The sequence below is a fragment of the Octopus sinensis genome, linkage group LG23, assembly GCF_006345805.1.
Source record: "Octopus sinensis linkage group LG23, ASM634580v1, whole genome shotgun sequence".
Taxonomy (NCBI): domain Eukaryota; kingdom Metazoa; phylum Mollusca; class Cephalopoda; order Octopoda; family Octopodidae; genus Octopus; species Octopus sinensis.
The window spans coordinates 17,658,579-17,675,579 of NC_043019.1; the positions used below are offsets into that span (position 1 = coordinate 17,658,579).

Below are 17,001 nucleotides of genomic sequence, written 5' to 3' on the forward strand. Positions count from 1 at the left end.
CTTCAGTGTTGAAGGTTGGAACGGTAGGAAACAGAGGGATTAGGGAGATTTAAGGTTGGTAAGGGTTTCAGAAGGATATCAGGAGTCTGATGTTAGGGGTAAGTGGGTTAAACATTCATGTGCACTGAGAGGGGATGAGACTGGTCACGGATAGCCCAAACCACACTCTTATGTATATATTTCTTTACTACCCACAAGGGGCTAAACATAGAGGGTACAAACAAGGACAGGCAAATGGATTAAGTCGATTGCATCGACCCCAGTGTGTAACTGGTACTTAATTTATCGACCCCCGAAAGGATGAAAGGCAAAGTCGATGCGGCGGAATTTGAACTCAGAACGTAACGGCAGATGAAATACGGCTACACATTTCGCCCGGTGTGCTAACCACTCTGCCAGCTCACCGCCTCTTATGTATATGAATGGAGTTTAATACTTAGCTATTCAACCATTCATACCTTGTTTGTAGACTTTGGATACAAGTTTTGTTTATAAGTGTCTGTAAAACAGTTGCAAAGGAAGATGGCATCATCAGCTTGTAAGACGTGAAGATAAGATATGAAGATGAAAATAGAGACATTTAGCCAGAGTGGGGGAAGATTTTGCATTCATCAATAAAGGAGGCAAAACCTTTATGTCTTATTTATCAGATTTCACTTTAGTCATCACAAAGCCAACAACTTGAAACACCACTGTGAAGCAAATCATGGAAACTTTTCACATGGTTATTTGGATCTTTTCGGTTTGAACAGCAGTTTTTTCTAGCAGTGTCATATGAAATTGTCACCCATAATTATGACCCTAGTATCGATCTATTGCATTTCAATCTATTTTAGGGTTAGGGTTAGTTAGTGTTAGGGGTGGGGAGAAGGGTATCTTTTTTTTCTTCTCAAATGTAAATAAACCCAATCTGTTTCTTAAACGAGGGACATATTCATACGGCACAGAATGTTTTTTTTACCTCAATGGACGTCATTGATTGGTTGAAATTGCAGAAATTGAAGAAAAAAACAACAAATATCTTACAAACCATAGAATTTTCTCAATAAAGCCAAGAGAAAAAGATGTTTTATAAACACATTCTACCAGTATACGAAGTTTAAAAGTCTTTAGTTATCTAGAAATTATGTTAAAAACTGCCGTTCAAACCGAAAAGATCCAATTATCCTCCTAAATCAGAATTAACGAAAAATGAATTAACAGTGTTAAAACCATCTCTAAATAGCTAGCAGACATGATTGACAATGTTCAGTAAGGAATCCGATATCAATGAAGCCAGTTTGGTTATATTGTGGAATGCTGTTTGTGCTGAATGCTCATATTCTGAATGAATATAACTGCAGTTGTTGCAGTATTAGATCCAAGGAACACCAAACTTCAGCCACTAATAAGCTCAAGCCACCGGTTCCATGTCACACTGCAGAGAGGCATATTCTTAGATTAGTGCTGATGCTGCAAGTAGAATGCAGAAGGATTTAAGATATTCCCTTGCATTCAGTTTAGCAACTGATTAATCGACTGACATACAAGAGAACCTACAACTGGTACTCTCTTTTACTCTTTTACTTGTTTCAGTCATTTGACTGCGGCCATGCTGGAGCACCGCCTTTAATCGAGCAACTAAACCCAAGGACTTATTCCAGTACTTATTCCATCGGTCTCTTTTGCCGAACCGCTAAGTGACGGGGACGTAAACACACCAGCATCGGTTGTCAAGCAATGCTAGGGGGACAAACACAGACACACAAACACACACGAACACACACACACATATATATATATATATATATATACATATACGACAGGCTTCTTTCAGTTTCCGTCTACCAAATTCACTCACAAGGCATTGGTCGGCCCGGGGCTATAGAAGAAGACACTTGCCCAAGATGCCAGTGTTTGTTTGTTTGTGTTTTTTCTGAGTTAATTGTTTAAGAAAGGATGTTGGATTTAGTGGAATTGGGAAAAGCAACTCGTGGTTTTCTCATAATGCCTTAATGGACCCTTAACAGATCCTGGTGTTTCACTGAACAAAGCTTGTCAGTGTTGCAGCAGATGGTGTCCCTGCAATGGTTATGAAGTACACAGCATTAATTGCACTTTAAAAAGTGATCCCAGATTTCTGGAAATCCTCCCTGTTCATAGAATTATTGATCATGAACACTTCAGGTATGATACTTCAGGTATGAAGATGTAATGAAATCTGTTCTTGAACTTATGAATTTCCTACATTTAAATGGGGGGAAAAAAACCTATACTAGTGCTCAAAAGATTTGAACTTAAACTCTGAAATCTTTATCAAAGATTAAGGTCCATAGGGTAAAGAGTGGCTTTGAGCTGATATGGAGATAGTGATGCAGATAAACACAATGAAGCTTTATGTATATAAAATTATACCTGTACACAGATACACACACACACACACACACACATGCATATAAATAGATACATATAACTAAATATATTCAGATGATAAACACATTTGTACAAGCATATATACATATATATATATATATATATATATATATATATATATATATAAAATCAAAAACAGAACACAAAATAATAATAATAATAATAATTAATTCTTTTTTATTGGCCACAAGGGCTGACACACATGATTAGAAAACATAAAGGGACAAAACAGGTCCAAAGGTTACAAAGGGTTTTGTCTGTTTGTGAAAAAAAATCGTGTAAAAACAGTTTAACAACGAAAAATTTAACAAGGAAAAACTCCCAATAGGGGGAGGCACTTCAAAAGGTTCCTGGTGGAAAAAACCCCATAAAAGCCAACGGGAGCCTTGTCAAAAAGCGGGGTAGAGAGTCCCTTTTCTCCTTTTATATTACCTTTTTGAATCACAGGCGAAACCTGAGAACTGGTCCATTTATACTGGCCATTCTCGCACAATTCACCCACCTTTCAGAAAACTTGCTATCGGACAGCACTCTCCTCTCTAACCTCATCTTCCTTTTCAAGTGAAACTTGAAAAAGTTGATGAGGCCTTGACCAAAGAGGAAAGTGTCTGACTTTAGCCCTTTCAAACGGCTCCAAAATACCACCTCTTTCGCCACAGCCACTAGGCACAAGAAAACGGCCTCACCCTCCTTGTTAAAGGAGGTCGGCGGGGCAATCTTCACTATGGATTCGGCCGATAGCCGGATCCGTCCTACACATGACAGTAGCTGTTCGACATAAACCCATAGTTCAACAATACTCGGGCACTGGACGAGTGCGTGCAGAATGGTTTCGTCATCCTGGCAACACCTCGGGCAGGCCCGGCTGATGGCACTTCCGTGCCGGTAGAGTTTATCCCAAACAGGCAGAGCCCCTCGGTAGCACTGCCAGGCGAGCGACCTCTGGAAATTATCCATCGGCCCCGGCCCAAAAGTCCTTCTGAACAGACTGCTCAGTTCGTTATCATCAACGCCTAGAGTTTCCCCGAGAATGTTGTCGCATTTTTCCTCCACTAACCCTCTATAGAACGCTAGAGTGGAGCTGAAACCGATCGCATTGTCCGCCTGGCGGAGGGCGGAGAGAGCTTGACGGCACTCGAGGTGCCAAGCGCCCTTTCTCAGTCTACGTTTGATCCAGGTCTGCAGCTCTTTCAAAGAGACGACCTGCGGAAAGTCGCGTCTGACAAAAGACAACCACACCTGTTCACCGTCTAGGAAACGCTTGAGATGTCGCAGCCTGAGCGCATGTCTGCGCATCAGCAACCACGGCATTCCAAGGCCTCCATTCAGCGGTCGTTGACAGCAAATGGATCGCCTGACCAGTGGCATCTGACCCTTCCACAAAAAGTCGAAGAGCAGGCGTACCAGCTTGGCCAACCAGCGGTCGGGACAAGGGACGACGGTTAAGCGGGAATAGATGACGGATGTGATGTACGCATTCGCCACCTCCGCTCGACCTTTCAGGGACAATAATAACAACAACATTGAAAAATACCTTAGGAATCAAACCTCAGGTTCAAAATTTTCTCAGGACATCCGATGAAGGCTGGAGGCTATATCAGGTGAAACGTTGTGTTAACAACAGTCAAGATGAGGACAAATATCCGTCAAATGTAAATAATGGATCCAATTTGTTTGACTAAACCTTTCAAGACAGTGCCCCAGCATGGCTACAGCCCAAAGACTAAAACAAATAATAGATAAATGATAAGAGATAATATGTAGAAGTTTGGAAGGCTCTGCATTGGGTCCTAATACGGTTTGTGATGATAGATTTGCTGGATCAGGGGATGTGGTGATTTGTTGTACTTGATATGGCATGTGAAGCCAGGTAAAATTGCTGTCTTCCACACATACAGACTTGTCTCTTCAGGTGCTGTACCAGTGTTGCATAAACGTACCCATGCTGGTGGCATGTAAATGGCACCCAGCACCCTCTGTTAAGACATTAGGAAGGGCATCCAACCATGCCACAACAGACAGCTGGAGTCTGGACAGCTCCATGTCCAACTGTCCAACTGTCCAACCCATGCCAGCATAGAAAGAGGACGCTAAATGATGATTATGATTATGATGATGTATAGATAACCCATAATGCCTGTCAAACTCTCTGGTTTGTTGATTACATAATAATCAACCAATATCTAGCTTCACTGAAAACAAACAAGTGTTTGATGTTAGCTCATTACTCTTTTTATGGTGTTTCCGTTTTGCTTTCTTTTTTTACTGTTATCTGTTATAAGCAGTTTGTTTAATCTGTCTGTTGCTTGGATATATATATATTTATATAGATGGAATTAGAATTAAAATCATCTGTGAAGTGGATGACAAGTTATTTCAGATACTAATTGACACTTCTGTCACCAGCTGTATATCTAGTAAACATTTGAGGGTGGTGTTGTTTTCTTTCTGTTTTAAAAAAAATCTTATATAATCAGATACATCCAATTTGTTTACTATTTTAAGTTATATATATATATATATTTTCCCCTTTCTGAAGAGCTAGGCATTGATAGAGTTGGGTGTTTTGTTTGTTTTTGGCCTTTACGTGTCTTGTTTTGTTATGAGATCATCATCCAATAAAAATGAATCGACTTCTCTTCGTTAATTGTAAAATCACACAAAGTGGATTCAGTCAGTTTGCTTCACTTTTCATTCATAACCTGAGTTGGCCTTAATCTCTCACTGCTTGTATGAAGTTATCAAAGAGTTTCAGATACATGCACAATCTTCTGAGGTATTTTAAAAACATTTTTAACTATATTATTTTAATTTTTAACCCTTTAGCATTCAAACCGGCCATATCCGGTCAAAATATTTAACTGTTTTATATTGAAACTGACCAGAGCTCGCCTCTCATCTCAGCCCTACCATGTCATTCTAAAACTAAAAAATCACATCACTGAAATCTCTAAACTACAAGATAATGTAGGATTAATTCAAAACAATATAAATAAACAAACATTACATTTGACAGAATAATCTGAACACTGAAGGGTTAAATCTGTCTCTTTATTGTTGTTGTTATTATCATGATGTCAAATTCTAGAATTTTGGATTTACTTGTACATTTCTCCAGATATTCCTTTCTTTGCTCATATTTCTGGCTCCATCCAACAACTCACTTCAGTTTTTGAATGTCTTGGTCAGAGGAGGAATTCACTTCTCTCGTTCACAATGTCGTCTAATGTTACAGCTCTGAATTTACAAGCTTAATGTTGATTATTGGTCAAGTACTATTGTGAAGATTAAAGTTAGTTGAATTAAGATGTGTTACATTCCACAAATGTATGCCTACGCCTTATATGTTTATTTAGCTATATCTGTCTGTCTGTCTGTCCATCCATCCATCTATCGATCTATGCGTGTGTGTGTGTGTGTGTGTGTATCAATACTAGTGAAGAGAAAGAGAAGAAACCACAACTTTTTGTTTACTTCTGGATGAAACTATATACGAAGATATCAATTGTTCTCATCAGACTGTATACTTATATATATTGAATAACCTGGTGGTAGTGCTGGGTATTAAGCTTAGTGACAGATTAAGTCTACCTCTCCAAATTAAACCTCCTCAGTTAAAAAGGTTAAAACTTTTTCTTCTCTTTGGAGAAGCAATGTGCATGTGTATATTATTCCTTTTATGCCCATTGCTCCATGCTAGCATAGCTTAGATGGTTATATCATTGAGGCATTGGTTTACACCCAGATGCCCTTCTTGTTGCTGGCCGTAGTCTATTTTTCCAGTAACAGATCTCTTATTTTGCACATCATTGAAGCCATGAAGCAAGCGGATGATTTGTTGACAAGAAGTTACACCACTTGTTAGTGCAAATGTAAATGAATTAATGACAGCTTGATCCTAGTGCGTCTAGTGCCATTGAATCCTTACCAAAGCCAAAGTGTGCAAGTTTTTTTTCCTCTTTTATATATATAGATTATTAATTGCTTTTTTAACTACTTTTTTGATTTCTTTATGTTCGATTGAATTAACAGCCAACTTTTGCGCTCGTATGCACGCACACACAAACACACACACACACACACACACTTACACACACACTCATTGTCAGTGTTTGTTCTTGTCATTCGGCCGTCACTCACACCGAAAGACGTCATCGAAAAACATGAGTTTTATCTCCATAAACTCTTTCGAAACAGCTTTCCGTGGTCAGAGTCACTGCTGAGAAGGTCTCAGAGTATTTTGGGAGGAGCAGCCAGTGCCTCAAGATGAACTTTGTCCCTGGAACAGCAGAGACCCGGAGTCTCCTCTCTCCACTTTTTCGTCCTGCAGTATTTGCAAACTTGATCCATCTGTCCAATAGAAACGTCGGCTTGACTCACGTAGTAATAAGTAGGATCATAGTTGAAACCCACCATCACGCCAAAATTTTGTTCTGGACGATGTTGTTGTTGTCTTCAACGTTGCTGGTCCTGCAAACGAATCTCCCTAGCCTCCTCATTCTCCGTCATACGGGTGAATCGATCTCTTTCACGCTGGGCAGAAAGACGTGATTCTCTGGCAGCAAGAGTCTCGCTTCTTCGTGATCACCTGGTGGATTGGGAGAAAGGGCAACGCTCACATGCCTCATTACTCTCTTCGATGCATGAAAGGGTTGAACTATCACTTGGTTCAGCAACAGGAAATTCCACTGATTGCGGAGTTTCCTCAGAAGGAAGACCCTGTAGAGACGGATAGCAGCGTTCAAAATAGTATAGCTAATGATTATTTGGTAAAGCCAATGTAATAGTAATAAATTGTATTTTTGGATAGTCAAGTCTGGTATACTTCTTAAATAAAAAAGAAACAGAAAAATCAAGTCATAATTCGAACAAATTGTGTAATTAATTTTTTTTGATAAAGAATAAAATGTGTGACTTATAAGTAATAATTATTTTTAGTTTGACAGGAATGCATTCACTGCCATGACTTTAATGTTATGTATTAAAATAATTAAACGAAAATAAAGCAACGGCAAAATTAATGTGTTAAGTTTTAGCCATCACCTTGTATGCGTTCAATACCAAGATAAGCTGCAAATATTATGGATATTTGGTCGGCAGTCCAACAAAGAGTTATTTTACTAAACAAATTGTCCAAGAAAACATCGTAAATATTGACACAAACTCGATTTTTCATGAATGTTTAACAGATTTGAATAATTAGGTTCTAATGTAAACATTGCAGCCACTGTTTTTATAGTATTAATCAAAGTGGCAACAATAGATTAGATGCTAGAAATAGTAATGAATTGTATGTATAGAAATGTCTGGGTAATATTGTAAGTCAATGGAGATATCACATTTGCACATTTTAGGTTACTTGTAAAAGGGCCGTTTCATTTTAAATATTATGATTATGAAAAGATGCTGAACAGAAGAGTTTAAATGAAAAAAAAAAACCGAACCACAACATTGAGAGAATTTAGCCTAATTGGGAAAGAGTAAACAAAAAGACTCAATCAGGGAAGGTATATAAAGTTTGATTTCTAGCAACATTGAATGAAAATGAATAGATCAGAGAAATTCCTTAGATTCATGTAGACAGCCAGGTTTCAAGTTTTGAATAACGGAATGGAAAAAGAATAATTTCAGCAATATTTCTACGAAAAAATATAAGATTTAGCTGCTATTTCTACTAAATCTACCCATCATGTTGAGGCTCTTTCATTGGCTCATCTTTGATCAATTTTATCTACCTGTGAGAATTTGGAATGAAGTGAATTACCTTCTCCTAAGGTATATGTATGAGGAAAGAACTGAACCTCTGTCTGGAACAGGAGTTTAACCTTCTAGCATTTAAATTAACTATATCCAGCCAAAATATTCTGCTTGTTTTATGTTCAAAATGGCAATATCTGGCTTCTCACACCTACCCTACAATATCATTCTAAAAAATAAAATTACCTCATCAAAATGTCAAAGTCACAAGGTAACGCATGATTAATTCATAAACATTACTTTTGAGAGAATAATGTGAATGCTAAAGGGTTAATAACCCTTTCAGTACCAATACCCTTGAGAGTACCACTTGTTCTATGGTGTGAACTTAGGAATTTTAATGTGTTCGTATCTAAATGAGAACCTTGCATCATCATTTTTATCTAGGAATCTTTTGTTTTATTCCAAACACAAAGTTATTTTACCTGGCCACTCCAAATTCTTGATTGTTTCCATAGTTGATTGAAAATTGTAGACACTTCATTAGAAATATGGTCTCAAGAGCATTCAGATATTCGTCTCAAATTTTGATACAAGGTCAGCGATTTCAGTGAAGGGGTTAAGTCGATTATTTTGAACCCAGTTGTTTGACTGGTACTTACTTAATTGAATCTGAAAGGACGAAACGTGAGGTCGACCGTGACAGAATTTAAATGTAAAGACAGATGAAATGCCGCTAAGCATTGTGCCTGGCATACTCATGATTCTGCCAGCTTGCCGCCTTCAAGAGCATTGAGCTGAAACACATAATATTGGACGGGAGAGACTCAAACACACACACACACACACACACACACACACACTCTCTCTCTCTCTCTCTCTCTCTCTCTCTCGCATTATCTGCAGTTGGTTGTTGCATTTATGACTGTTCATGAGTTTGGCATCCCTCTATATATAAACGGCAAAATTTTTCAGCTAGAGGGTTCGCACTTTCTATGGTCATTCAAAACCGTCCAAGGGTGGTTGTGCACATCTTTACATTTTCCCAGTCACCCTGCAAAGCCATTAAAAAAATCAATAGAAGTGACTTTTTTGTGAATTTTCTATCCAAAACCCAGTCAAAATGCCCGAAACTTGATATGCTAATTGAATACCAGCTAGCTGTATGTGATTGGTCGGAGATTTGGACAGTACTCGCGTGTATGTGTGCACGCACGCAGCTGTATATGCATGCACTAGCACTATGACCCGGCGTTGCCGGGTCATAGTGCTAGTAATTTTATAAAGCTTTCTCCATATTGGTCAGGTTTTTACACTCACCTGTACATCATACTGTCTCACATACACAATCACAAAATATACATATTGAAAAAGTTTATTTAGTCTCTGCATGTGGAAGCCTTAAGTGATTCTCTCTCTTCTATTGTGACACTTCTTCATTACTATTTCTGTGTGTTTCAGCTTCAAATATGGTTCTGAAGATGATAACTCTAGCATAACATCTGGTTCAGGATTTGGTGCCCAGAGTAGTCCACATTCAGCTTCACAGAACATGGCACAGCAACAACAGACCTCTTTGCCATCGGCATCAATGCAGATCCCTACTGTAATCAATCAGCCTTCCCCATTTAACATTGAGACTTACCAACTGTTTGAGCAACATGATGCTAATCGCAGAACTATTGAGAAACTCCAAGAGAAAGTACAGCGAATTATAGACGAATTTGACCCTTACAAGGTAAGAAGTATTGACGAATTTGACCCTTACAAGGTAAGAAGTATTGACGAATTTGACCCTTACAAGGTAAGAAGTATAGGCGAATTTGACCCTTACAAGGTAAGAAGTATTGACGAATTTGACCCTTACAAGGTAAGAAGTATTGACGAATTTGACCCTTACAAGGTAAGAAGTATAGACGAATTTGACCCTTACAAGGTAAGAAGTATAGACGAATTTGACCCTTACAAGGTAAGAAGTATTGACGAATTTGACCCTTACAAGGTAAGAAGTATTGACGAATTTGACCCTTACAAGGTAAGAAGTATTGACGAATTTGACCCTTACAAGGTAAGAAGTATAGACGAATTTGACCCTTACAAGGTAAGAAGTATTGACGAATTTGACCCTTACAAGGTAGAAGTATTGACGAATTTGACCCTTACAAGGTAAGAAGTATAGACGAATTTGACCCTTACAAGGTAAGAAGTATTGACGAATTTGACCCTTACAAGGTAAGAAGTATAGACGAATTTGACCCTTACAAGATAAGAAGTATAGACGAATTTGACCCTTACAAGGTAAGAAGTATAGACGAATTTGACCCTTACAAGGTAAGAAGTATAGACGAATTTGACCCTTACAAGGTAAGAAGTATTGACGAATTTGACCCTTACAAGGTAAGAAGTATTGACGAATTTGACCCTTACAAGGTAAGAAGTATTGACGAATTTGACCCTTACAAGGTAAGAAGTATTGACGAATTTGACCCTTACAAGGTAAGAAGTATAGACGAATTTGACCCTTACAAGGTAAGAAGTATAGACGAATTTGACCCTTACAAGGTAAGAAGTATTGACGAATTTGACCCTTACAAGGTAAGAAGTATTGACGAATTTGACCCTTACAAGGTAAGAAGTATTGACGAATTTGACCCTTACAAGGTAAGAAGTATAGACGAATTTGACCCTTACAAGGTAAGAATATAGACGAATTTGACCCTTACAAGGTAAGAAGTATAGAGACGAATTTGACCCTTACAAGGTAAGAAGTATTGACGAATTTGACCCTTACAAGGTAAGAAGTATAGACGAATTTGACCCTTACAAGGTAAGAAGTATTGACGAATTTGACCCTTACAGGTAAGAAGTATAGACGAATTTGACCCTTACAAGGTAAGAAGTATAGACGAATTTGACCCTTACAAGGTAAGAAGTATAGACGAATTTGACCCTTACAAGGTAAGAAGTATTGACGAATTTGACCCTTACAAGGTAAGAAGTATAGACGAATTTGACCCATACAAGGTAAGAAGTATAGACGAATTTGACCCTTACAAGGTAAGAAGTATTGACGATTTGACCCTTACAGGTAAGAAGTTTGACGAATTTGGCCCTTACAAGGTAAGAAGTATTGACGAATTTGACCCTTACAAGGTAAGAAGTATAAACGAATTTGACCCTTACAAGGTAAGAAGTATAGACGATTTGACCCTTACAACGTAAGAAGTATTGATGAATTTGACCCTTACAAGGTAAGAAGTATAGACGAATTTGACCCTTTCAAGGTAAGAAGTATAGACGATTTGACCCTTACAAGGTAAGAAGTATTGACGAATTTGACCCTTACAAGGTAAGAAGTATAGACGAATTTGACCCTTACAAGGTAAGAAGTATTGACGAATTTGACCCTTACAGGTAAGAAGTATAGACGAATTTGACCCTTACAAGGTAAGAAGTATAGACGAATTTGACCCTTACAAGGTAAGAGTATGACGAATTTGACCCTTACAAGGTAAGAAGTATTAGACGAATTTGACCCTTACAAGGTAAGAAGTATAGACGAATATGACCCTTACAAGGTAAGAAGTATAGACGAATTTGACCCTTACAAGGTAAGAAGTATAGACGAATTTGACCCTTACAAGGTAAGAAGTATAGACGAATTTGACCCTTACAAGGTAAGAAGTATTGACGAATTTGACCCTTACAAGGTAAGAAGTATTGACGAATTTGACCCTTACAAGGTAAGAAGTATAGACGAATTTGACCCTTACAAGGTAAGAAGTATAGACGAATTTGACCCTTACAAGGTAAGAAGTATAGACGAATTTGACCCTTACAAGGTAAGAAGTATAGACGAATTTGACCCTTACAAGGTAAGAAGTATTGACGAATTTGACCCTTACAAGGTAAGAAGTATAGACGAATTTGACCCATACAAGGTAAGAAGTATAGACGAATTTGACCCTTACAAGGTAAGAAGTATTAACGAATTTGACCCTTACAAGGTAAGAAGTATAGACGAATTTGACCCTTACAAGGTAAGAAGTATTGACGAATTTGACCCTTACAAGGTAAGAAGTATTGACGAATTTGACCCTTACAAGGTAAGAAGTATTGACGAATTTGACCCTTACAAGGTAAGAAGTATAGACGAATTTGACCCTTACAAGGTAAGAAGTATAGACGAATTTGACCCTTACAAGGTAAGAAGTATTGACGAATTTGACCCTTACAAGGTAAGAAGTATTGACGAATTTGACCCTTACAAGGTAAGAAGTATAGACGAATTTGACCCTTACTAGGTAAGAAGTATTGACGAATTTGACCCTTACAAGGTAAGAAGTATAGACGAATTTGACCCTTACAAGGTAAGAAGTATTGACGATTTGACCCTTACAAGGTAAGAAGTATTGACGAATTTGACCCTTACAAGGTAAGAAGTATTGACGAATTTGACCCTTACAAGGTAAGATTTATAGACGAATTTGACCCTTACAAGGTAAGAAGTATTGACGAATTTGACCCTTACAAGGTAAGAAGTTAGACGAATTTGACCCTTACAAGGTAAGAAGTATTGACGATTTGACCCTTACAAGGTAAGAAGTATTGACGAATTTGACCCTTACAAGTAAGAAGTATTGACGAATTTGACCCTTACAAGGTAAGCAGTATTGGCGAATTTGACCCTTACAAGGTAAAAGTATTGACGAATTTGACCCTTACAAGGTAAGAAGAAGTATTGACGAATTTGACCCTTACAAGGTAAGAAGTATTGACGAATTTGACCCTTACAAGGTAAGAAGTATAGACGAATTTGACCCTTACAAGGTAAGAAGTATTAACGAATTTGACCCTTACAAGGTAAGAAGTATAGACGAATTTGACCCTTACAAGGTAAGAAGTATTGACGAATTTGACCCTTACAAGGTAAGAAGTATTGACGAATTTGACCCATACAAGGTAGGAAGTATTGACGAATTTGACCCTTACAAGGTAAGAAGTATAGACGAATTTGACCCTTACAAGGTAAGAAGTATTGACCAATTTGACCCTTACAAGGTAAGAAGTATTGACCAATTTGACCCTTACAAGATAAGAAGTATTGACGAATTTGACCCTTACAAGGTAAGAAGTATTGACGAATTTGACCCTTACAAGGTAAGAAGTATTGACGAATTTGACCCTTACAAGGTAAGAAGTATTGACGAATTTGACCTTACAAGGTAAGAAGTATAGACGAATTTGACCCTTACAAGGTAAGAAGTATTGACGAATTTGACCCTTACAAGGTAAGAAGTATTGACGAATTTGACCCTTACAAGGTAAGAAGTATAGACGAATTTGACCCTTACAAGGTAAGAAGTATTGACGAATTTGACCCTTACAAGGTAAGAAGTATTGACGAATTTGACCCTTACAAGGTAAGAAGTATTGACGAATTTGACCCTTACAAGGTAAGAAGTATTGACGAATTTGACCCTTACAAGGTAAGAAGTATAGACGAATTTGACCCTTACAAGGTAAGAAGTATTGACGAATTTGACCCTTACAAGGTAAGAAGTATAGACGAATTTGACCCTTACAAGGTAAGAAGTATTGACGAATTTGACCCTTACAAGGTAAGAAGTATAGACGAATTTGACCCTTACAAGGTAAGAAGTATAGACGAATTTGACCCTTACAAGGTAAGAAGTATTGACGAATTTGACCCTTACAAGGTAAGAAGTATAGACGAATTTGACCCTTACAAGGTAAGAAGTATTGACGAATTTGACCCTTACAAGGTAAGAAATATTGACGAATTTGACCCTTACAAGGTAAGAAGTATTGACGAATTTGACCCTTACAAGGTAATAAGTATAGACGAATTTGACCCTTACAAGGTAAGAAGTATTGACGAATTTGACCCTTACAAGGTAAGAAGTATAGACGAATTTGACCCTTTCAAGGTAAGAAGTATAGACATATACTGCCAGCAGCAGCAAATCATACATTGAAACCAATTCAGAAGCACAACAGATATCCACAAAACATTGTATCCAAGACAAATGCCTCACTGAAAAATCACTCTTTATCAAACTGAAAGACTACAAAAGTACTGGTGTCGCTCACATGTAGATTCATTAATCTTACTCAAAGTGTCTCTGAACAATACCTCCTCCTCGGTCATACTTTGAATCAAAATAGAAAAAAGAGAAAGCACCAATGGAAGTTGATTCTCTTTAACATAATTGATTACACTCTTTTGCTCTTTTACTCTTTTACTTGTTTCAGTCATTTGACTGCGGCCATGCTGGAGCACCGCCTTTAGTCGATCAAATCGACCCCAGGACTTATTCTTTGTAAGCCTAGCACTCATTCTATCAGTCTCTTTTTGCCGAACCGCTAAGTTACGGGGACGTAAACACACCAGCATCGGTTGTCAAGCGATGTTGGGGGGACAAACACACACACACAAACACACACATACATATATATATATACATATATACGACAGGCTTCTTTCAGTTTCCATCTTCCAAATCCACTCACAAGGCTTTGGTCGGCCCAGGGCTATAGCAAAAGACACTTGCCCAAGGTGCCACGCAGTGGGACTGAACCCAGAACCATGTGGTTCGTAAGCAAGCTACTTACCACACAGCCACTCCTGCGCCTGTGTAAAAAAATTTTTGCCCTTGGGTAGCAACTGTAATTTCCTATTTGCTTACCCTTTAAAAAAAACGAAAAATGATTAATATTTCCTTCAAGCTTGGCTTTTGTTACATTTATTCAAACCACAAAGAATTCCTCTCAACACATAGCTAGGATTGATCCCCCCTACCCCTACTCATGGTGAGAGATGTGTGTATTGACAGCCACTAAGGGACATGCCCAAGTGGTTAAGGTCAAGCAACTGGTCAGCAAATCTGTGATATTGGACAGAATATTTGCTATAATGATATTTCTGCTTCAGCAACTCAGTGCTGAATCTGTTTGAAATGTAATGGAAAATAGGTCAGTTTGAAAACATTGATGCCCAGGTCAGAAAAGCAAAGTTTGAAGGGAATGGTAGTCATTTTCTTTGATTTCTGGATAGAAGCAAATAGGAAATAACAGTGACAATAAAAAAAATGCTTTTGTTACATAGGCACAGGAGTGGCTGTGTGGTAAGTAGCCTGCTTACCAACCACATGGTTCTGGGTTCAGTCTCACTGTGTCTTCTACTATAACTTCGGGCTGACCAAAGCCTTGTGAGTGGATTTGGTAGACGGAAACTGAAAGAAATCTGTTGTATATATGCACATATATATGTGTGTGTATGTTTGTGTGTCTGTGTTTGTCCCCCCAAGATGCTGGTGTGTTTACGTCCCCGTAACTTAGCAGTTCGGCGAAAGAGACCGATAGAATAAGTACTAGGCTTACAAAGAATAAGTCCTGGGGTCGATTTGCTCGACTAAAGGCGATTACTTTACCACATGTATTATTTTGCTATCTTTCAAGGAACAACATCTAAATAACCACTTTGTTTTCTCTTGATTTTATTTCAGAACAATTTACATCAAGATCTAAGTGATCTACGCAGTCTGCTAGAAGAAGAACGGTATCGAAGTGAACGGCTAGAAGAACAGTTAAATGATCTCACAGAACTGCACCAAAATGAGATGACAAATATAAAACAGGTAAATCTGATCACCACTCATGAGACGAAGGTATTCATGTAGATGTCTCTTTTCTCTCCCTCTTTGTCTGTCTCTGTCACTCCAGCCGCATTTGATACTTCTCAGATAAAACTGTTTTCAATAAAGTTTGCTTTCAGATTAAAATAGGTATTTATCTTGAAGATGGATAGATGATAGAAGTCAGTTGGACATCAGACAAAATACCTTGTGGTGTCTAGTTACATTCCTGTATTTTCTGAGTCCAGTTCTTACCCTTGTATTCTGCTTTTCATTCTTCCAAAGATGATGAAAAATCAGTACAGGGGCCAATCTAATGAACTATACCTTAGAGGACAGTGTCCCAGCAAGGCTACAGTCCAATAACTGAAATTAGGAGAAGAAAAAAATAAACCCAAAAATAAAGGAATGTAAGAATATATCAGCTGGAAAATGATATCAAATTCTTATTCTACAGGCATAGGTATAGCTGTGTGTACTTCTTAACCTCATGGTTATGGGTTCAGTCTCACTGTATGGCACCTTGGGCAAATGTCTTCTACTATAACCTCATAGCCTCAGGTTGACCAAATCAGAGTGGATTTCGTAGGCAGAAACTGAAAGATGCCTGTTGTGTGTATATATATATGTGTGTTTGTGTCTGTGTTCTGCACCACAACTTGACAACTGGTGTTGGTTTAGTTATGTTCCTATAACTTAGTAGTTCAGCAAAAAAGAGATTGATAAAATAGATTACCAGGCTTAAAGAAATTTTAGTCCTGGGGTTGATCCATTCAACTAAAAAATTCTTCAAGGCAGTTCTCCGACATTGCCACAGTCTAATGACTGAAACAAGTAAAAGTTGATAGCTAAAAGATAAATGTTGCAAAATGTTCTAATTACAATATGAGATAATATAACTTGAAATTAGCCCTGAATTTCATCATGGTGCTAATGATATCTTACACTGGCACAAGGCCAGAAATTTGTGAGGGGGAACCTTTTATCGTAGAGTGACCTGCTGTGCATGAGGAGACCTACTGAGTCAAGTATGTCAATATCAAAATAAAAATCAAATTGAAATTGTAGTTATGATTCCCGCGCCGGTGGCACGTAAAAAGCACCATCTGAACGTGGCTGATACCAGCGCCGCCTGACTGGTGTCTGTGTCGGTGACACGTAAAAAGTACCAACTGATCGTGGCCGTTTGCCAGCCTCCTCTGGCCCTTGTGCCGGTGGCACGTAAAAAGCACCC

General features: G+C 38.1%; 1 protein-coding gene across 9 annotated transcripts in view; it reads left to right on the top strand.

Annotated features, from left to right (window-relative positions):
* Positions 1-17,001, top strand: part of LOC115223375 (transmembrane and coiled-coil domains protein 2) — a 354,243-nt gene that overhangs the window by 321,847 nt on the left and 15,395 nt on the right. For all 9 annotated transcript variants that reach the window (XM_036512410.1, XM_036512416.1, XM_036512411.1 and 6 more), the window contains 2 exons: positions 9,571-9,847; positions 15,639-15,770. In XM_036512410.1, coding sequence (XP_036368303.1) covers positions 9,571-9,847; positions 15,639-15,770 — 409 coding nt within the window. The remainder of the gene's footprint in view (positions 1-9,570; positions 9,848-15,638; positions 15,771-17,001) is intronic.